At 41.5% G+C, this 22072-nt stretch overlaps 2 protein-coding genes across 6 annotated transcripts in view; one reads left to right on the top strand and one right to left on the bottom strand.

Moving 5' to 3' along the window:
• The window catches only part of fbxl16 (F-box and leucine-rich repeat protein 16), a 40873-nt gene extending 27231 nt beyond the window's left edge, over positions 1-13642 (top strand). For both annotated transcript variants that reach the window (XM_072693737.1, XM_072693738.1), the window contains exons 4-6: positions 1467-1551; positions 1647-1710; positions 4007-13642. In XM_072693737.1, coding sequence (XP_072549838.1) covers positions 1467-1551; positions 1647-1710; positions 4007-4155 — 298 coding nt within the window. In that variant the 3' untranslated portion in view covers positions 4156-13642. The remainder of the gene's footprint in view (positions 1-1466; positions 1552-1646; positions 1711-4006) is intronic.
• Positions 13643-19747: 6105 nt separating this feature from the next.
• Positions 19748-22072, bottom strand: part of septin12 (septin 12) — a 113364-nt gene continuing 111039 nt past the window's right edge. For all 4 annotated transcript variants that reach the window (XM_072693314.1, XM_072693316.1, XM_072693317.1 and 1 more), the window contains one exon: positions 19748-21661. In XM_072693314.1, coding sequence (XP_072549415.1) covers positions 21502-21661 — 160 coding nt within the window. In that variant the 3' untranslated portion in view covers positions 19748-21501. The remainder of the gene's footprint in view (positions 21662-22072) is intronic.

Raw genomic sequence — 22072 nt, 5'->3', positions numbered from 1 at the left:
CAATACATCACCCTACCACCACCATGTTTTTTCTGATGAGTGAGTCATGAGCCTTGACTTTGGCTTTTAAGCAAGCCTGGCTTTTAAGACCTTGGCTTTTAAGTTCAAGCCTGAACGCTCGCCTCACCTCACTCAGCGCCAGCGACTGCATCAACGTGGCAGACAGTGCCATCGCGGCCATCTCGCAGCTCCTGCCCAACCTGTCCGAACTGAGCCTGCAGGCCTACCACGTGACGGACACAACCATGGCCTACTTCATGGCCAAGCAGGGCTACACCACCCACACGCTGCTTTCCTCAGTGGTAGCATGGCATCCAGGTCTTGATGCGGCAACTAATCCCCAATACGTCACCCTACCACCACCATGTTTTTTTCTGATGAGTGAGTCATGAGCCGTGACCTTGGCTTTTAAACAAGAAAGGCCTGCCAATCTTTACCTGTTGTAAACATCATAAGAACAGCTTTAGTACTGCTAAAGTGTAATTGTCAGAGCATAGCTGTTACTGAATAATAAGCTTTAATTTCAGTAACTGAATCTAGGGTCAACTGTGTTTTTTTTTTATTAAAAACAGGGCAGGATTGAATGGAAGGGGGGGTGTTTTCTCCTGATAATGAAAAAGCTGACGATACAGCTGGACTATTGTCAGAATATTAGCTCTGTTGTTAGTGAACTAGTGAATGGCTTTCTGAATGGCTTTCTGTGCCACAGATACTGACACTCAGCTAATTCTACAGAGCAGAATGAATAGAACGGCATATAGAAAACTGCATTTCAGTCAGAAATAGCCTTGGCTGTGTCGATAGGAACGTAGCCACTGGCATTTAAAGTTGGTAAAGTGTCGTTGATAACTGATACATTCAGTATAAAGTTATTAACTATGGAATTTATAGATTTTTTTTTTCAATAGTAGTAAAAGTAACCCAATTGTAAATAAAGCATGTAAATACATGAGATTGAATAAAATGTAATACATTTAAAACAAATACAAAAGTTAAAAAGCAAAATTAAATAATTATTTTAAATAACATATTAATAACTTATATTAAATATTTAAATAAATGAATAAAGGTTAAAAAAAAGAACAAAAACAGAAATACACCATAGAAATAAGTTAACAAATTCCATATGTATACCTAAAAAAGTTAAAGAATAATTTCTAAAATGTTATTTTAAATTTTACAACAAATTAAAATAAATAAATGAAACAGAACATAAACAAAAATGAAATGTATGAGAAGAGTATCCCATAGTGAATTCCAGTTCACTGGTGTGTTGTACCTAAAAGCAGATTTTCCCAGTTCAGTATCTGACAGGTGATCCAGTCTCTGGAGCAAGTCTGATAAATGCCATTATTTGAATGTATTTGGGAATCTGGGACAGAATTTGGCAATCATTTGTGTAGCAAAGCTGGGCTACTTGTTCTGAAATCAGTGTTGTGTGTGTGTGTGTGTGTGCTGTGTTTTAGGTGTGTACGGATCACAGACACAGGCCTTGGGTATCTCTCCACCATGTCCTCACTGCGGAGTCTCTATCTGCGCTGGTGCTGTCAGGTGATTAAGCTCTTTTTACAGTCGTCGGTGTCCACTGAATGCAGTGTTTTTCAGTATCGTCCAGTTGTGTGAATGATGTGTGTGTTTATTTATAGGTGCAGGACTTTGGCTTACAGCACCTGTTTGGCATGAGGAGCCTGCGTCTTCTCTCTCTGGCAGGTAAATGGGCTTTCTGTATGATTTTAATATTAATTATTTTATCTATAAGATTTCAGGTTCAGAGCTGAGGCAAAAGCAGTAGTCATAACAGTCGAAATTTGATTGGACTGCATTTGTTAGTGTTGCAGTGTTACAGTGTCACACTGCTCTCTGTATAGAGGGTATGCACATGATGTCACAGGTGGCAGGAGTCGCGCTCTGAAAACAGGTGGTTCCCAATTATTAATTATTAATTGTTAAGCAACATGCTAAGCTAGTAAACCTGATTGAGCCAGTGTACTAAATGAGCCTGAAAACAGCTGAAAGCACTCCTAAGACCATTCCCTCAACTCTGTGCTCTCAGATATGAGGCTTTGTGCTCTAAACAGGTGGGTACTTTTTAAAGGGGGCACACAGTCAGAACAGAGCTCAATTGCGTATTTAACATATTTTAAAGAGCTCATAACTTGGAAAACACAAATATATTCCATTGTCTTTAAATGAAATATATATTTTATAATGTATCATTGCATTTTGAATTATTGGTGGACATATGCATATAACTGTTTAATCAGCCTGCAGCCGTTTTGTGCCCCGCCCATTCAGGCTTGTGGACTGTTTGAACCCAGTCTGTTTTTAAAGAGGACACCCGGTCAGAGCTCATTTCCATTTTAAAATATTTTAAAGGGCCCATAGCATGGAAAACGATGTTGAATGTAAACGTTCACAATGTATTGTTACATATATGGACACTAAGCTGACGTTTTTGAGATAAAAAAAACCCTAGTCGCAACAGAGCTTATTGCCTATTTAACATATTTAAAGGACCCATACTATTGGAAAATAACCTATAAATGAACATTCACAATGTGTTGTTGTATATGTATCATACAAGGCTGCAAAAACAGCCCATTTTTAATGAGTTGTTTTTGTGATGTCACAAAAAAATAACTCATTTACATACAGCTTCTCAGTCAGCCTGCAGCAGTTTAACCCCCCTACCATTCATACTGAAATTAGACTGAACCGAGGCTACTTTTTGAAGGGGGCACCCAGTCAGAACAGAGCTTGTTGCAGATTTAACATATTTTAAAGGACCCGTACCATGAAAAAACACAAAAATCCTACATTATCTTTAAAATTAGTGTTTATTTTGTTCTGTATTAACATTCACAATATATTATTGTATATATGTCTCAAGCAAGGCTGCAAAAACAGCCCATTTTTAATGAATTGTTTTTGTGATGTCACAAAAAAATAACTCATTTACATACAGCTTCTCAATCAGCCTGCAGCAGTTTAGCCCCCCTGCCATTCATACTGAAATTAGACTGAACCGAGGCTACTTTTTGAAGGGGGCACCCAGTCAGAACAGAGCTTGTTGCATATTTAGCATATTTTAAAGGGACTATACCATGAAAAAACACAAATTTCCCACATCATCTTTAAATGAAAGAGGTTGATGTTAAATTTAAACATTCACAAAGTATCGTTCAATACATGGACACTAAGCTGCAAAAACACACTACAAAAACAGGCCATTTTGAATGTATGATTGTGTGATGTCAGAAAGAATTTCCCAGTCAGAGCTTTATGCTTATTTATCATATTTTAAAGGGCCCATACCATGGGAAACACATATTTCCCTCATAATTCTTAAATTCTTAAATTATTGCTGCTTTTTAAAGAAGGCACCCAATCAGAATAGAGCTCAATGCCTATTTAACATATTTTAAAGGGTCCATACCGTGGAACACACACATTGCCCTCATCTTATTTAAATTAAAAGAGGTTGGTGTTTATAAGTATGTAATAACATCGACAATGAATCATTGCATATGTATCATACATAGCTGCATAAACAGCCCAGTTACAGTGAATTGTTTTTATGATGTCACAAAAAATAACTTGTATAACTTATCATATAGCTGCTTATTCAGCCTGCAGCATTTTAGTGCCCCGCCCATTCACACAGAAGGAGTGTTTGAACCGAGGCTGCTTTTTTAAGGAGATGTCTAATCAGAACAGAGCTCATTTACATATACCAGTACTTAAGGCAAAGTCACAAAAATGGACATTCTGTGGAATAAGGATAAGTTGGAAAATGGTCATGTAGACCTTAAAGCCCATAATAAGTGGGATTCTGACTAAAATTGACTGGACAGTGAGGAGGGGGGGTATGGGCCCTTTAATTAAAACTCTTAGCCTCTAATTAAGCCTCAGTGTAAGCTATCTGACAGTACATGGAATCTTGGAGTGTTGTTATCTTAGAAGTGAGACCCAGCCTCTGTGTTTTCCTTTCCATCTTTTGTGTCAGGCTGCCCCCTGCTGACCACCACCGGCCTTTCGGGCCTGATCCAGCTGCAGGAGCTGGAGGAGCTGGAGCTGACCAACTGCCCGGGCGCCACAGCCGAACTGTTCAAGTACTACTCCCAGCATCTGCCGCGCTGCATGGTCATTGAGTAGGACGGACCCCGCTGGAACCTCCATCATCACCAGAACCTTGTCCTTCAGACGAACGAAAAACCAGACTGATGATTTAATCCCACTTCATCCTGAACCCAGCGAGGGGAGTCGACAAAAAGGGGGAGAAATGCTACAAAAAAAACAAAAACAAATGCAAAAGGACCGCGAGTCGTCGACATAGCAACGGAGGAGGTGGAGCTAGAGGAGGAGCTTGAAGAGGAGCTGGAGAACGTGGAGGCCTCGCCTGATGTGGAAAGGAAAAGAAAAGGGGGGAGGGGGTCAGAGAGAGAGAGAGGCTCGAACCTTTCATTCAACGACATGACACTCAGCCATCGATCAGCCTTCACACACACACATTTACACACACATTTGGAACATCAACCACGGCAACTCCACCAGAACTGAGGCCGAACTGCGAGGCCTAAAAAAAGTCCCGTATTTCCTCCTGTAATGGTTTCTTTTCTTTTTCTTGAAGTGGCAAACCAGTGTCGCCGACTCTCTGCGCGAGCTGGCTCTCTGAACTTTGGGAGAGAGCGTGAAAGGAAGGCGAAGAGAGCGCGAGAGCACGGGATGAAGAACTAGGAGAGAACAGCTACCGATACGATACAGGGTCTCTTTGCTATTGTACAGCGGCGTCGCCTCTCTCTCTCTCTCTCTTGAGTCTGAGTCTATGTCTCTATATCGAGAAAACAGAAAAAACACACGAACAAATAAACAAAGCAAAGCTATTAGGAGACGAACAGCCGTGTAGAGGTTCGAGTTTCGCATCAAAGCTGCACGCCTACTCGCTTAATGTCATGCGGTTTCTTCTCGTTTTTCCTTTTGGAAATCTTATTTTTTTAAGTATTTTTTGATGATGATGATGATAATGATGATAATGATGATGATGATGAAGGTGATGATGATGATATTGATGATGAGGATTACTGTGAATTTTTTGGCGAGTGACCTAGGTTTCAGGACTTTGAACAAAACAGGCATCCAGGTACGACGAAAGCACGATACAGAAGGCTCTCCGTTACGTTTCCGTTTTTTGTTGTTTTTTTTTTTGTCCAGAAAGTTGATCTTTTACGGACATTTGCAGATCTTTTCGGTTTTCCAGATTTCGGAACTTAAAAAGGGGGAGGGGGTTTCATTGTTCAAGTGGCATTTCTGGGGTACAAAGGGACGGACATACTGTACATACAGTAGATATTCAGCTTGGCCTTTTTACGAACCCTGTTTGATTTCTCATTCCATTTCGGTGTCAATTGATATTAGTGACTTGTGTGCAGGTTTCAATATTAGTCCTCTGCTACGTGAACTGGGGGAGGGGGGAGGTGTCCTGCTGCCACTGCTCCTGCCACTGCTCCTGCCGCTGCGTTCACCGTCACCGCCGCCACTGCTACTGTGGGACCGGATCAAGGACACACAAACTGTGCACCGATGCCTATTCGTCACCAGGCCAAACCCCTCTGATGGTGGCCCGAGCGCATGGTGTCATTACCATCAGTATAGACTTAATGAAGCTTGATTTTTTTTTTTTTATTTGAACGCATCACGTGAACAGCAAGGTCTAAGCCAGTGGGTTCTCAATGCAGAGGCAATTAATTACAGTCAAAGCGGTTCCAAAGCTTAGAGAACTACTCCAGCGAGGTTTGAACCTAAGCTCTGAACGGCAGGGGTCGGATTCAGAAAGGTGTCTCGAACAGAAACGAGTTAAGCTGAATTTGTTATTTGTCGAAAAATCATCTTAAGGGCTCCTAATGGCTCAGCAGCCCAATGCGCTGCCACTATGGCCCGGTGGTCGTGAGTTTGAATCCCGATTTGTGCCGCTTTGCCATAAGCAGCCGGAGTCCAAGAGGGCACAATTGGCCGTGCTCTTCCCTCATCACTCTTGAAGCGATGTTGGCCGGCACAGGGGTCCGTTAGCTGGTGTGATGGACCTGGGGACCCATTGCTTTCGTCTGCATGTATCAAAGGAGGCATGCGTTAAGTCCTCCTAGTGTCGGGAAGGTAGTGCTAAAGGGGTGCAGTGAGCAGTTGGGTTGATTGGCAGTACCAAATTAGGAGCAATATTGGACAAATATGTAATAAATAAATCGTCTTAAGCATTTTTTCTCTATATTACCATAATGTTTCTTTTAGGAAAATTTAAAAATAGATTCTTAAATATGATCTTAACCATACGCTGGCCTCACACTCAGAAGTTAAATCTCCAATATGATGGTTAATGTTTGAATAGGTGAAAGACTGATGCCTGATTTAACAAGATTTTTATTTGAAGATTGGGCCTCATTCACCGCTAACTTTTAAAATTCTTCACAGCCCTGCTCTTCTAATAATGGATCCAGTTGTCCTCATAAACTGAACAAATCCCTATTAGAAAACACTGGTGAATGTCAGAATATTTGTAAAGAAAAATGCGGTGGTTGGTGAATGAGGCCCATTCTCATGAACTCCTTAGTGTTTTTAAAAAGGAAGGTTTCAGTGAATCCGGCCCCAGGTTTAAGGCTTAAGTTCACTTACCAGAGACAAGAATTTCGATGTTCGTTTTTACTTAGAAAACAACAATAAAAAAGCAATGGGTGCAGCTGTACAATAAGACTTCCCTTAGGAATGGCTTTTAATTAAATTCTAATAATAACCCCCAAACACTTTAAAAGCCATTCATAAGTAGTGGCCTGTTGCTTCCCCAGTGAGCCCACATTCATCTGTGCAGTTAACCCTCAGATCTTCCTGGTCATTTGTCTTACTTATATGGTCTCCACCAGTCAAGATTTTAGCTGTAGGCTTCATCTAAGTATTTGTTAATAAATTACTACCGTTTAACCACCAGTGTATTATTAGAACCTTTACATCTTTAAAAAGGTCTTCTTACTCAAAAGTGGTTCTTCTGCAGCATCTCTCAATTACCTTTGTGTCCAGTGTATATTACCCCCAGACACCATTACATCAATACCCATGATGAAGATGGCAGATGGAGTGCTGAAAATGTCATGTTTTGTCATGGTAAACACTATTAATGAGTAATTTCATATGTTAATATAGGCCAAGTGGTTAAATCGTAGTGTGATGCAGGCATCATGCTGGTGGAGAAGATCTGGAAGATCTGAGGTTTAACTGTATAAATGAATGAGGGCTCCTAACTGGTTGATATTCATTTGTAAGGTGTTTGCAACCTATTTAGTAACACTAATAGTAAGCCCATTTCAAATCATTTGTAAAGCTTTTATAAGGGTAGTCTTCATAGAAAGTTCTACCAACCCATGATTATTTACTCCATTTATAACACAATCCATATGGGCAGTTGCTGAATTCTGTCAATGAATGTTTACGGGGAGAAAATGGTACATTAATATATTATTTATTAGTAAATTAATCTTTAAAGCAACAGTCCGTAAGTGTTGGGGATTTGGAGGCCTCTCTGGTGAGAATGTGTAATTGCACTGAGCATGGAGGAAGCGTACTTTTAAAATGTGCATTGTGGTTCAGTCTCCTTTCAAAGTGGATGAATCTGAACACTGCAAGTTTACATTCACTAAGTTTCTTTGGGAGAATGAGCAGAAGAAGACTGAGCTATGTATGATATATTGATATATTGATATTTCCAAGTTTGCAATAGCTCTTGCACTAGCATTTCTGTTTGTATCAGGGCCATTAGCAGCCCCATGGTTGCTCAGGTACCCAGCAAACAGTGCTGGATCCTCTTTTAGGTGCTGTGCATGTGACATAAGTGCGTAAACATGTGACGTAGCCAGGAAAACTCCTGTGAAAGCCTACCAGACCACTTTGTTTTTAGAATGAATAAATTAGGCTTTGCAAGGATTGTTCCGCAGCACACTGATACCATTAATTACAGTAGTTTTGCCTCCCTCCCCCTCAGACAGCCTACTGCTATCAGCTGAAATGAAGAAATCTTAAGGACTGCTGCTTTAATTTGGAAGAACTTGTGGCAATTTGTTACCAGTGGCTTTGACTAGGCTCCATGGATAACAGAATCTTAGGGAAAGTGGACATAACTGGAGTTACGCTGTTGCAGCCACTAAGGTTGCAAATTAACCTTAAATATTATAGATTGAAAATGTTTATTTGTGAAATCCAGCAACTGCCCATTGACTTCCATTATAACTGACTTTCAGTTGAGCCAGTTTTGTGTTGTTTTTTAAGCACATCGAAATTACTGTCTGTGGTCATCCACATTACGAGACAGATGCAGCAGATGGAGATGAGGTTTAAAAACGTGGCGTTTTCCTGTAGAAAAGCCTCCATTTTTTACTCTCAAAGCTCGTAGGCCTACTTTTGAAGCCAGTACCAGTGGCACATCTGAACTACTGTCAATTTGATCCCGGCAGAGGCTGACATCTACCCACCACCTTCGGTTTACAGTGCGTCTGTGTTGCCTACCTCAGGGCATCATGGAGGACATGCTCCTTACACAGGGATCTATGAGAACTAGAGAAAGTCTCGAAACTATTTCTAGCTTAGCGCACCTGCTCCCCCAACCCGTCCCAAACCACCCATGCGTCCACTTGCGGGACAGTTGTGCAGACATTTCTCTTTAGTTTTTGATTGATTTGATGTCCTGCACTTTTACTTTTGTTTTTTTTTTTGTTTCTTATTTTGTACAGTTGTGCTACTCCCATCATCTGTAATTGGATTGTGCTGTTGTTTACAGTTGTGTACTGTAGATACTAATAGTGCAGCGCTTTAGCACTAATCTAAAGCCCTCGATCTTCAGTGACAGCATTACCCTAAGTGCAGTCGATCAGCCAAGCAGGCATTGGTAGGTGTCCGAAATGAGCTTCTTTAGTTTGGAAGCTAATGTTGCTAACAAACGATAGGAAGTCAGTAGTCACCCAAGTCGTGCGAACGCCCAAAACATCTCAGGGTCACAAAGGTCGCACAATCACAGCTTGTAGACGGGGTTAAGGGGTAGTATGACCTGCAGTACAAGATATAAATAAATAAACATGCCTTGTGTAGCCGTGTAGCTGCCGTGTAGCTGGGGGGGATCCGCTACATTGGTCATTTCTGTAGTTCACAATAAGTCATACTGTGCCCTAAACCATATCAACAAGGCAGTGTGACACTAATGAAGACCCGCATGTGATTTGAGTGGGTTGAGGTTTAGATTTTGGGGGTGTATTTGCGTAAAAGTGTGGGGGACTATTATCTTCTAGTCTCTTAGCATTAGCATCATTAGTGTCATAGATACAATACTAATCTAAAAAGCTACACTCGAACTCGAACCCAGTCACATCTTGGCTGATTGCCTGTACCTAGGATGGGTACATAGGACTATTTGAAGGTTCACGCGAATATTAGTATTGGAATTTTGGGGGTTATTTGGGGTTATTGGTTTTCAGCGTTGGAGTTGCACCTGGGCTGCTTTTGCTAATGCTACAGAATTATCACATGTTTAGCCTTCAAAGCTGGAGCAAGGTGTGGTCAAGCCCCCCCCTCAGGCCGATATGAGGCTTGTGATTATGTCCTAAGACCTGCACCCTGAAGGCTTTGGGCTTTACAGGTCAGAAACTGCATGGTGACCATTAAAACGTAAGCCTGTTTGCTTTGGCAACACCCATTTTTTTGCTTTTCTTTGTTGATTGAGTCATTCCTTCAAGGTCAGAGGCTTCGTACTTCTTACTGCTTCTTGCTGAAGACTCTCTTAAAAATGAAAGGTGCCGAAAAGGGCTTCTTTGGAGTGATGCCATAGAAGAACCACTTTCGGTTCCACTAAGAACCTTTTTAAATATTGAGGTAGCTTTTTAGACTTAAAGGAGAAACAGCTGATCAGAATTTCTGCACATTTCAATCCTTGAAGGCATCCAAAGTTGTTGTTTTGGTGTGAAATTGTGGAGAAATTTCATAACAAATTTCTTTACAGTGCTGGTGAATGGAATCAGACATCCAGATGGCTTCCACACAAATGTGGCCACTTTATTCACTATCCAGAATCACTAGAGGTCTTCTGAGTGTTTATATGGGATGTTGATGATGATGATAATAATAATAATAATAATGGTGATAATAAAATATTGAGCAAAATCGTACCGAATGTGGACAAAACAGACATTTTCTTTGGGGACTACTTTGCCTAACAACACCCTGCATGTACCATGAGTGTATTTTACAAAATATATGTTACAAACATCTCAACATCAGACAAGCTATTCATGACTACTGTTAGCATTGGTTCCATTTACCACCACTGTGAACAATATTGAGTGAGCAAGTTTCTCCAGGAAGATGCATTTCACACCAACCTAGCTAACACGCCCATGTGGGGCCTGTATGGGTAGTCCAGCTGAGAACCTGAAGGTTTTGTTCATGTGTTCCATGTTGGCCCCACGTTGGCCTGGGTCAGTGATGGGACCTGAATGGGGTTAAACATGAGCTAGGTTGGGGGCTAAATGGAACCCATATGAGATTAGGGTGTCCCAGTAACAGCATGTGTACAAACCCACTCAGGGCCCAAGCCCACCTGGAACCCTCACGTTCCACCCATGTGAGCCCACATGTTGGCTCATTGGAAATCATTGGGAATTCACATCAGAACGACTACGCCATGTAGGAATTCTGAAAAACTGTTGGAATTCCTCCAGACGTTCCAAGAATTCCAAGTACATTCAAGCCGAGAACCACCTGGGAACCTTGATTTTTAACAAAGTGCAGGTCACAGGTCTTTCATTTTGACGCGGTTTGAGATCCGTATTTATTATTTGCATTTGCTACATGTGTACGGGCCGCAGTTGGTGTGGTGTTGGGGGGGGGGGTAATTTATTGAGCTGGTGCACATATTTATTTATTTATTGAAACGAAGAGGACCGTGTAATGTCATTTTGAGATGTTTATTTGATTCCGATCAAATAGGAAAGAGCAGGGAACACGGGAGTCGCTTCCGAACGGCAGGGTTTGACCGTCATTGTCTTGTTGTTGTTGTTGTTGTTTTTTTTGGCTGTCGGATGAATTGGCCCGAGCTGTTTGTTTGTTTTGTGCCGAGGCTGCGATCTTTGACATGAATGGCCGGCTGGCCTGCCTGCCCGCTTCTGGTGGCCATTTCAGTGATGTTGCGACTGGCAGAGGAAAAAAAAAAGGATAAAAGGGTGGCGGGGTTTTGGCCTCACTGACTGACGCTGGGCTGACCCACCTCACCCTCATGCCCATGCTACTCCGCTAGGGGTGTAAACCTCTCTGATTGGATCGGATTGGGATTCAGTGCATTATGAAATCTCACGTTTCACCGAGCTTCAGTTTTTTATGTACAATTTGGAGTTATTTCTAAGAACATCATGAATATACAAATGTAACTGGAGCGATTGTTTCCACAGCCGAGGAATAAGACAATAAAAACGACATACCAAGCATTTCCTTCTTATTTTATCATTTACATTTTTATATATATTTCAAATAGCCTGGATTTTATTTTGGTCAGTAAATTGACGTCTCACTTTAAGGGACATGAGGCAGCTCTTCATTTGAAGGCTACCTGCATGAAGATTTGGTTACACGTAAGCATTTAGACCTATTTAGAAAGCATTTCGAGTCTCTGGATGATGTTTTATGAAGTAAATGGCATTGACAGACGTCACGGTTTGGTTTCCACCACTGTTTGGACCTCACAGTTCAGTACAAGTTCAGTACAAATGCTACAAGCTAAGCTTAGCATGGCTTGTTTCTTGCTAACATGCTAATGGCTTACCAGCTTCAGGCAGGAGTTCCTGAATCATATTTACACTTAAATTATTGAAAATTGATAAATAAAGACTCTGGGATGCCAGACGTACTCCATGCAGAAGTTTTCCAGTTTCCAAATGTTGTAAATAGTAATAAACCCAAATATTGTCCAATACTATCACCCAAAAAAGCAACATTAGAAGCCTGTATTTTGTTATATGCCAATATTTAGAGGTACAGACTGTCTCCGTATTTTATTGTTTACCCATAAAATCATAGAGGATGTTCAGTTTTTTATGTAAAGCAGCACTATTACAGCCTTCTCCATCTGGAAGTAAGTTTATTGTTGCTGAGATTTAACACTGATTTGGCTCAATTACCATTTTGGATATAATCATATCATCTGTTGGTCCATACATCTTTGATAAAACTGAAAGAACAGCTGCCAGATTTTCATTATGTCAAAAAGTAAAAATGGAGATTTTGCGCCACACCTTTTAATATCAATGCATTTGAATCACGATCTTCAGATCGGTGCGTTTTACACCTCCAGCCCCTGCCATCCCCATACTTCTGCCATGGGCAAATGTTTTTCCTCTAAAAAAAAAAAACACTGAAAAGTACTTTTGGGAAAGTGGCTCCAGGCCTAGATGTAAAACATGCTGCGCCAATTCAGCTGACCGAGGCTGCTGTAAGCCTCGCAGTTTGTTCTTGTTTTTTTTTTCTCTCCAGTTTTTGACCAGAAGGAACCATGTTGCAGTATTTTCACACCCACCAGCTCTCTCGGGTTTTCATTTTTAGCCGAAGCCTGGGTTTTCAATCACGGGCCGTCCAACAGTTCTGTTCCTCCATTGCTTCTTGTCTCAATTCATTTACACAGTCAGCGAGAGCCATTTAAAAATGATATACGCAGAGAGAGTCTACTTATTAATATATATATCGCTACTGAGGAATATTATTTGAAACCTTTGGAGATGGTGTATTACTCTTCTTAAGAAATGAAGAGGTTTTCCACTGTGAACCAAGCCTTCACCCCCAAGAGAGGGAGATTTTACAGGTGTGGAAAGATTATGATCCATCACTTCTTTACTTCTTTTTAGCAGCAGGTTACGAATATATTACTGCTTGCGGCTAAGCTGTATATAAGGAAGGTGACCTTCACGTGGTATAGCTCGACACATGGTGAGCGTCCAGGTGTACTTTTTTTTACACGACCGAACAGTGTGCTCTCATAACGTACACTAGCAATCAAAAGAATCACTGTTTTTAACAGTATAAGAGAACCTCAGATCTACAAAGACGCAACTTTACAGGTAGAAAACATTTTGGAGCATTTCTATTGGTCCATTCAATAGTAACTTTGGGCCTAATGTAAAAAACACCTGCCAGATTTGAGTTAGGCTGAAAAGTGCAACACAAAAAAACTAACATACAAATATAGAAGGTTTATACAAGGTTTATGCATGATGTCAACAAAATGCTCATCCTGTGCAACTTTACAGGTTCTAAAGGCAAGTATGAAGCTGTAAATAAAATTGGGATTGGTGAACAAAGACAAGTTGTAGAACCTCAGGAATGAGGTGATCCAGAATTGATCCGGAGCCACAAACTCGCAAATTAGACAAATGTAAATATTGCATTTTTAAATTATTTTCTTCAGTTCTTTCTCACAAAATTTTTTAATTTTATTTAATATTGAATTAAACATCAAAACCAAAAACATTTTGTTGAGCAGTTTGTAATTTTAAAAGCATTTCCAAAAACAAAAAAAGCATTTTTGATTTTCTAAAATTAAATTTTTTTAAATTTCTAAAATTTCTAAAATCATTTTGATTTTCTAAAATCAAAGTTTTTAAAATTGCATTTAAATGCAATTTTAAAAACTTAGATTTTAGAAAATCTAATTTTTTTTGCAATTTTTGCAAATCTTAATTTTTCACTTTTTGACATTATGTGAATCTGACAGTTGTTCTTTACATTATGTAAAAATATCATGATGAACGGACCAATAGAAATGCTCTGGAATTATGTGGAAACAAATCTTTTTACTTTGACTTCTATTCAAAGTTAAAAAGATTTGATTACTTCTCTAGGAAAGTTGCCAATTATGGAGATACATATATTATTTCATGACAGCAAAAATATAATGGAACAATGCCAAGTGGCCCCAAACTTCTGAACGCTAGTGTGCATAAAGAAATACGTAAAATTACTAATATCTTTCTCATGATAAAAGCTAACGGGCAGTTGCTGCAAGTATTGAATTCTACACAAATTTTGAGACACCAAGAGATTCGAGATTAGGTTGAAGAACACTGAAGTACACCTTGACCATGGGCAGTGTGACCTAAAGGATAGACCTAAAGGAATTCTTGTATATTCACATTAAGGGCAGCTGGAAGGATGATATGTCTTGTAGCGATGAATTCCATCAGCTGTGGGAAGTAGAAAGCAGAGTTGATCTACGGTCCTACTGTGTGCAATGAGCTAGCATCAAAGACGTGGTTCATACGGGGGGCTCCTGCTCGAACGGCAGCGGCTGTGTGTGAATGCCTGATAAATGCTTTGTGGAAGGATTTTTTTTGTTGTTCTTTTTTAACAAAGCCGGCCTGCCTGCTCTGTCGGATTCTCTCACGTTACAGGAGTCACACATTATTTACTCCATGGTTCAGAAAATGGCTTTGTATGGTGTTTTTTTTTTTTGCTGTATATTGAAACCTGTTTGGAAGGTCAGGCCCCCCTAATGAATAGTCCTTTTCTATTCCCTGTGCTGTGAAAGAATTTCATGAGCTCACTTCATCTCTTCTGGTGTGTCGGCAGTTTGGAAGAGTGGGCCTGATTGGAAAATTAAAGGGGAAGTTGAGTTTTTTGATTTCCTAAGTTCTTTTTCAAGATTTCTGCATAATTTAGCCATTTTAGATAAACTCAGTCCGAGTGGTTTTGTGAGAAATGGTTAATTGTGGAGAAACTTGCCAATTCTGATTATTTTACAGTGGTGATGAATGGAACCAGGGCTCACAAAGCAAAGCCTACAACACAAATGTAGCCAGTAGATTTACCATCTTTCCATGATTTGTGATGTCTTGAGTTATTGTTTGCAATGTTAGTGATAAAAAATATCTGGTAAATCTGAAAATAAAGGTAAAAGAGTTTTGAGGGGGGGGGGGCTGTCTGTTCAGCCCTTTTTATCTTACATAGGCCCCAGATACAGTGTACAACCAAGATGGGCCCAAGTTAAGCCCTGTGTGGTGCTCATATGGGTGAAACAGAATTTCCCCACTGTGGGACTAATAAAGGATTATCTTATTTTTCCTTAGAAAATTGAAATGTAGGTTTTTGGTCCAAACCATAACTTTTTGAGCATCAGGCAATTTTGTGTTTGTAGCTATTTCATTTATGATCATACCTTAATCTCACATAGGTCCAATCTTGGCTCCATATACAGTGTACAACCCAGATGGAGTCCAAGTTTAACCCCCGTGTGGGCCTTACATGGGTGGAATATGGGCTAGTTGGGTTCCAGGTGGGCATGGGCTCTGAGTGGGTTTGTACAGATGCTTTTACTAGAACCAATTGAGCTTCCCAAATGGGCTTCATCGTTACAGCCCACCTTAACCTTAATTTACAGTATACAACCCACCTTAATCTCACATAGGTCCAATCTTGGCTCCAGATACAGTGTACAACCAAGATGGGCCCAAGTTAAACCCTGTGTGGTGCTCACATGGGTGGAACATGGGCTAGTTGGGTTCCAGGTGGGCATGGGCTCTCAGTGGGTTTGTGCAGATGCTTTTACTGAATCCCTGTTGGGTTTCCCAAATGGGCCTCATCATTACAGCCCACCTTAATCTTAATTTACAGTGTACAACCCAGATGGAGTCCAAGTTTAACCCCCGTGTGGGGCTTACATGGGTGGAACATGAGCCAGGTGGGTTCCAGGTAGCTTTGGCCTCTGAATGGGTTTGTACAGATGCTTTTACTGGAACCCAGTTGGGCTTCCCAAATGGGCCTAATCATTACAGCCCACCTTAATCTCACATAGGCCCAATCTTGGCTTCATATACAGTGTACAACCCAGATATGGTCCAAACCATAATTCTTTAGGCATCAGGCAATTTTGTGTTTGTAGCTTTTTCATTTATGATCATCATCATTATAAGACATCAATCTTTTTAGTAGTCTGGTTCCTTTCACTACCATTCGGAATGAGTGTCAGTTCTTGCCTGGTTTCTCTAGAATGGAGTATTTGACCCCGGTGCCACTCTGAATGGCCTTTTTTGCATCTAAACCATTTAATTATGCAGAATGTTTTTAAAGATAAGAAATAAGGAAGTAATAAATCTGGATCTGTTTCCAACACCGAACTCCAACATGCAATATTTCAACCAGCTGAGTCTTACTAACCCATCACCACCATTCAGAGAAATCTGCTGTTATGTCCGCTGTGTATGTGATTGTACATGTACTACTAATCCATGTTCCTCCCTTCACACAGGGTCTGTACTGAAGCAGGTTTTCATTTCTTCGGTTGAGTGAAGGCCCTTACAGAGTGACTGTGGTCGACAGACTTCTGAACAATGTAAATGTCTTTCTGCCTCACACACACACACACACTCACACATTCTCCATCAAGCCGGGATCCTTTCTCATTCAGGACCATGAAAACCTTTCTTTTTTGGCTTTCTTTTCTGTAAATAACGCTGTAGTGGTTATGATTTACCAGGACTCGACTCCATCTCATGGCTGCAGTGCCTTGTAAGACATGCGTTGTTGTTTTGAAATGGTTTGGTTCCCGTCTGCACCGTTTTAGTAAAAGTTGTACAAAAAGAAACACGTCTCTGTCTCTTGTTATTACCTTTACATGTGGGAGCGTAGTCCCAGATACAGTGGCATGCAAAGGTTTGGGGTCTCTATCTTTTTCTGATGATTAAAATCTCCTCTTTCACTCTAGTACTGATCAATATAAACCAAAACTGATTCAATTAAATAACTATTTAAACAAAAAAAAAATTTAATTGATTGGAAAACCAGGATGGGGCCCAAGGTCTGAGTGGGTTTTTACTGGAACCCAGTTGCTTCCCACATGGGCCCAGTTGTTACAGCCCACCTTTTTCTCACATAGGCCCCAGTGTACAACCAAGATGGGCCCAAGTTAAAGCATGTGTGGTGCTCACATGGGTGGAACATGGGCTAGTTGGGTTCCAGGTGGGCATGGGCTCTGAGTGGGTTTGTACAGATGCTTTTACTGAACCCAGTTGGGCTTCTCAAATGGGCCTCATCGTTACAGCCCACCTTAACCTTAATTTACAGAGTACAACCCTGATGGAGTCCAAGTTTAACCCTGGTATGGGCCTTTCATAGGTGTAACCTGAGCCAGGTGGGTTCCAGGTAGCTTTGGCCTCTGAATGGGTTTGTACAGATGCTTTTACTGGAACCCAGTTGGGCTTCCCAAGTGGGCTTAATCGTTACAACCACCTTAATCTCACATAGGTCCAATCTTGGCTCCATATACAGTGTACAACCCAGATGGAGTCCAAGTTTAACCCCAGTGTGGGCCTTTCATAGGTGTAACCTGAGCCAGGTGGGTTCCAGGTAGCTTTGGCCTCTGAATGGGTTTGTACAGATGCTTTTACTGGAACCCAGTTGGGCTTCCCAAATGGGCCTAATCGTTACAGCCCACCTTAATCTCACATAGGTCTAATCTAGGCTCCATATACAGTGCAAAACCCAGATTTTACAACCCCAAGTTTAACCCCTCCCGGACCCATCACTGACCTGTGGGTCCAATGTGGAACCCGAGGCAAGACTTTCTGGTTCCCAGTTGGGCTACCCATACCCATATAGGCCCCACATGGACATGCCAGCTGGGGGATAACACATGACTATTGGCACCATGTTTTTAGGTAAGAGCTTCAGCGTTACTTTGCTGCTGGCTGGATTATCGTAGCAAATGGCTGGGATACTTGGCGGAGAGTGAGAACTGGGCCAACCAGCCCCGCTACCCTCCTACTGAATCAGCTCAGAAATCCGGGTAATTCAGGATTCATAAACATTTTCTTACTGTACTTTGAATGCATCACTTTTAGTCAGTGCCACGCACACACACACACACTCACACACTCACAAAAAGCTTGTCATACAGCTCTTCTAAAGAAAAGCTGTTCTAGCGAGCCAACTGGCAGCGTGTTTTATAAGCATGTGTTACATAAATGTCCTAAGCAGGATTTTTCAATACATTCAGCTGCCCAATCATTCAGTCGCTCCAAGTTTGAAACCACACAGGGAGCCCACACTCATCCTAAGCTTGGCTTCTCTCTCTTTGCTGCGGAAGCCTTCCCCTGCGTTCCGGTGGAGGGAAAAAGGCTGTGAGGAAAAGGCTGGTGGGTAACATCAAAGGCAGAGTGGCAGGCTGAAGGTCTAATTAAGGATTTAAAGCCCTGAGAGACAAGGCTAGCCGCGGAGAGTGACCTCTCTGCCTCAAAGCTTGGCAACAGCGCTTTCTGCCCATATAGAGTATTACTGTAGTCAAGTAGTGAGTAGCTACTGCTCGAAGCCATAGTTTGGCAGAAAGTTTGGCACATGATTTTCCCTGTGTGATATGATTCAGATATAAGCAGGTCTGGATAAGAACATCAGCCAAAGACCATAAATACCGTTAATTCCTTTAAAATAATAATAAAAATAATATACACACAATTAATGTCATGAGGTTGCAGATGAATGTATAAACGATGGTCCTGTGAAATCCAACTAAAGTCTAGAGTCTATTAAATTAATATCCTGAATACAAATCTACTAAATATAATAAACATCCATGAAGTTCTACTAAATTAATATCCATCATGGAATTTTACTAAAATCAAATCATTTACAAATAATGTTTGTTAATAACTGTCAGCCCCTCGGTATCGCGCCCTCCCCCGGGGTAATTCCTTGCCGTCGCCCACAGGCTCACAGGTTGGGTTTCCGTTCATGTTTTGATTCATTGTATCGGTTCAGTTCGTTTGTTTTCTCATGTGTTCCTAGTTTTGTTAAGTATATCATGTCTTGTTTGCTTAATGCGTTTCACCTGAGACGGGGGTACTGAAGGAGCTTGGACACTGAGCTCCTCGCCGAAAATTGTACGTTTAGTTACTCGAGGTAGCCTGAGAGGTTCAGTACACGGATCACGGCTTGTTTAGGCCAGCTTTGGTTCTTAGTTCAGGTCCTCGAGCGGACCATCGGCCGATCTTCGGATTTAGCGAGGCGCTTTCGCTCGCTCCCTGGTCACATCCTCGACTATCACTCCAGCTAGGTGACCCTCTGCTACTTTGCATCTTCAGGTTTGGTCGGTCTAGCCGTTTATGGTTCAGCGGCTGGTTCCCCAGCTCTCTCCCCCCAGTTTTGAGTAGTCTCTGCGCGGTTCACACGTGTCCTTAGTTTTCCCCTTAGTCGTCCCAGGCACGACCTGGAGGTTTTGTTTGTAATTTCCCCTTTTTCCCTATCCTGCTCACCCAGCTCAGCTCCCAGGGCCCCTCCGGTCTCAGGTGTGCTGTGTTGCCTATTTGGTTGTCAAGTTTACGTTGCTTTCCAGTTTATTAGTTGCTGATTTACTCGCTTTCGTTTGCACTGAGGATTTCTCCCTCTGCGAGTGTTCATCCCTCGTTGTCTGGCCTAACCAGCCATGACAATAGTGTCTAAAGGATGTCCGGGGGTGGGGGCGCTCTTCTAAAACGCAGTGGTAAAAGACAATGGATCCAGAACTATATTGAGCTGAAAATAGCAGATCCCCAAACCATTAAAATATGCCTGGATTGGCCTTCACACCTGGAACATCCCTGGTATGAACCCCAACGGGGGTTCGAATCATCAGCTGGGTCAGCTGACCCAACAAATCACTGAAAGAGACAGTGGACACTCTGGACGAGGCACAATCAATCAGGGGCTCCACAGCAAGAGTGACAATCATTTAATCATAAATCAATGGTGTTTACATGGATATTAATGTATAACATGGACATTGATGGAGCTGTTAGTACATGTTGTATTAAAAAAAAATAAAAGAGGCAGAGAAAATAAAAACATAAACAGGGTCTGTACAGTAGCTTCCATATGGAGAGGACAGTCAGAGATATGGCGACTCTAAATTATTCACAATTTCAACATCGGACAGTGAAGGAAAATAAGAAACAAACGTGTACCTTTTTAAAAAAGTAGCTTGGACAGTGAAAAGTGAACCGACTACAGTCGTAGGCAAAAGTTTGGGTAGCCCAGTTTAAGCCACACCCCTGATTTTTTTCACTCTTTAAAACAATGGTGCTTCAGATGCTATGGAAGACCACCTTTTGCTTCCATAAAGAACCAGGGTTGTCATAAAGATTCTTTATTTAGAAGAACTTTTTATTATTTAAATTTTTATTAACTTTATTAATTTTGTTTGTTCAGTTTTTCCACCTTTTTCTCCCAATTTGGTACTGCCATTAACCCACCTCCCCCTTGTACTAGCCATGCTCCCGTCACTGGGAGGGTAAGGACTTACCACGTCTTCTCTGATACATGCAAAGCCAGCTGCCGCCTCTTCCACTGACAACTGCTGTCAATCAATTAATATACAGGTTCTTTACCAATTGAAAGCTTTTTCTACGGCATCCCTCAAAGAACCATTTGAAGCCCCCTTACATTTTATGAATGTCCTTTTTCGGCACATTTTAGACACAGTTCCATTTTCAGAACTCTGAAACTACTTAACATGCCACTACTTTTTCACACACCCTAACTTCTCGTTTTTGATTGACGTTATGTTAAATGAAGCAAATACGCAGTAATCATGCTGTAAAACGCTGCAGAAGTGTGTCCTCAGGAGAGGAACCTGAATTCTGAATTCTGGGGTGTTGCAAACTTTTGAACAGCTTGTGTATGATATTGAAATATTCTGCTCCTTCAGGACACTTATTTTATTAATATATGAATCAAAAAGTCATATCGTTTTTTTTTTTCGCTCCCTTTGCTTTCATCGTCATTACCTAAAGACGTAAACGTGCTTGACACCTTGAGGGTTCATGTCAGGATAAGAAGGATCTGTTTTTGGTAATATTGCTCTTACGTATCAAAAACGCAACATTTCATCACAGCAATTCTTCCTCGAAAGCAGTACAAAAAAAAAGGAAATAGCTAGCGTTAGAAACATACACTCTGACCCGAAAGCGAGCACGGTAACAAAAATAGGTGTCTAATTTCACTTGTTCTCTTTTTAGAAAAGGCCTAGAAGAGCGGTTAACGTAAAACAACAAGCGAGAGAGATGCAAGCGGCACCCTGATCGAAATGCTGTCTTCCATTTCCTCTTTCACATCTTTCATCTCGACATCCTTCTTCACACATTATTATCATCATCATCATCGCCATCATCCTCGCCGCCATCGTCGGCTTCCTTTCTCAGGCTTATTTTCTTTAACTTCCCACAAAACCCGACCCACAATATAAAACTCCTTTAAAAAATAGACTCATATATGACGTTTAAATGCCTTTACTTTAGCAGGAATGTCTTTAGTCAAACGTTCCACCGTGGTGCTCTACACGTTTCTTGCTCTTCCAGAAAAAAGTTCTCTCCCATTAAGGGGCTTGGAGGCCAACAAGGCCTTGATCACGTTAAGCAGGACTGTGAGAAGAGTTTGCAGGGAGTGCGTCCCTCCACACAGACGTCGGCCCCTTCAAAGCTGGCTCTCAGCCTCGCTCTTCTCGGCGGTACCGTTCTCCAGGCTCAGAGCAGAAAGGCCCAGTCCATTGGCATTGCTCTCGTTCAGTCTCCTCACCCGGTACGTCTCGTAGTGGATGTTGTGGGTGACGTCCTTCAGATCTTGCAGGTGGGACCTAGAAATGGAATACAACTGATTCAGAATAGGGCTTGAGAGCATGACTGATGTCTGACAGCACTCATTGGATTGACCAACACACAGTACAATGGAAGATCAATGAAGGTCAGGAATGCTGATCTAAAAAAAGGAAGATGAGGGTCTTGGAGCCATTTCTGAACAACAGCAGACTATTGGGAGGTGTAGCCACTTTGCTAAGGTCTGGAAGATGACCCAAACTGTCATCCTGGTTAGCATGGCCAGGAACAAGCCAAGAACCACCAGAGGTGAACTGGAATCTCACTGTCTACAGTCAAGATAGCTTTACATCACTGTGGACTAAGGGGCAGCCATCCAAGAAAGAAGCCCCTGCAGCTGGACCACATGGACAAAGAAAAAGATTTCTGGCCTGATGAGAAGACTTACAGTC

The sequence above is a fragment of the Salminus brasiliensis genome, chromosome 12, assembly GCF_030463535.1.
Source record: "Salminus brasiliensis chromosome 12, fSalBra1.hap2, whole genome shotgun sequence".
NCBI lineage: Eukaryota > Metazoa > Chordata > Actinopteri > Characiformes > Bryconidae > Salminus > Salminus brasiliensis.
This window is presented reverse-complemented; position numbering and strand designations above follow the sequence as displayed.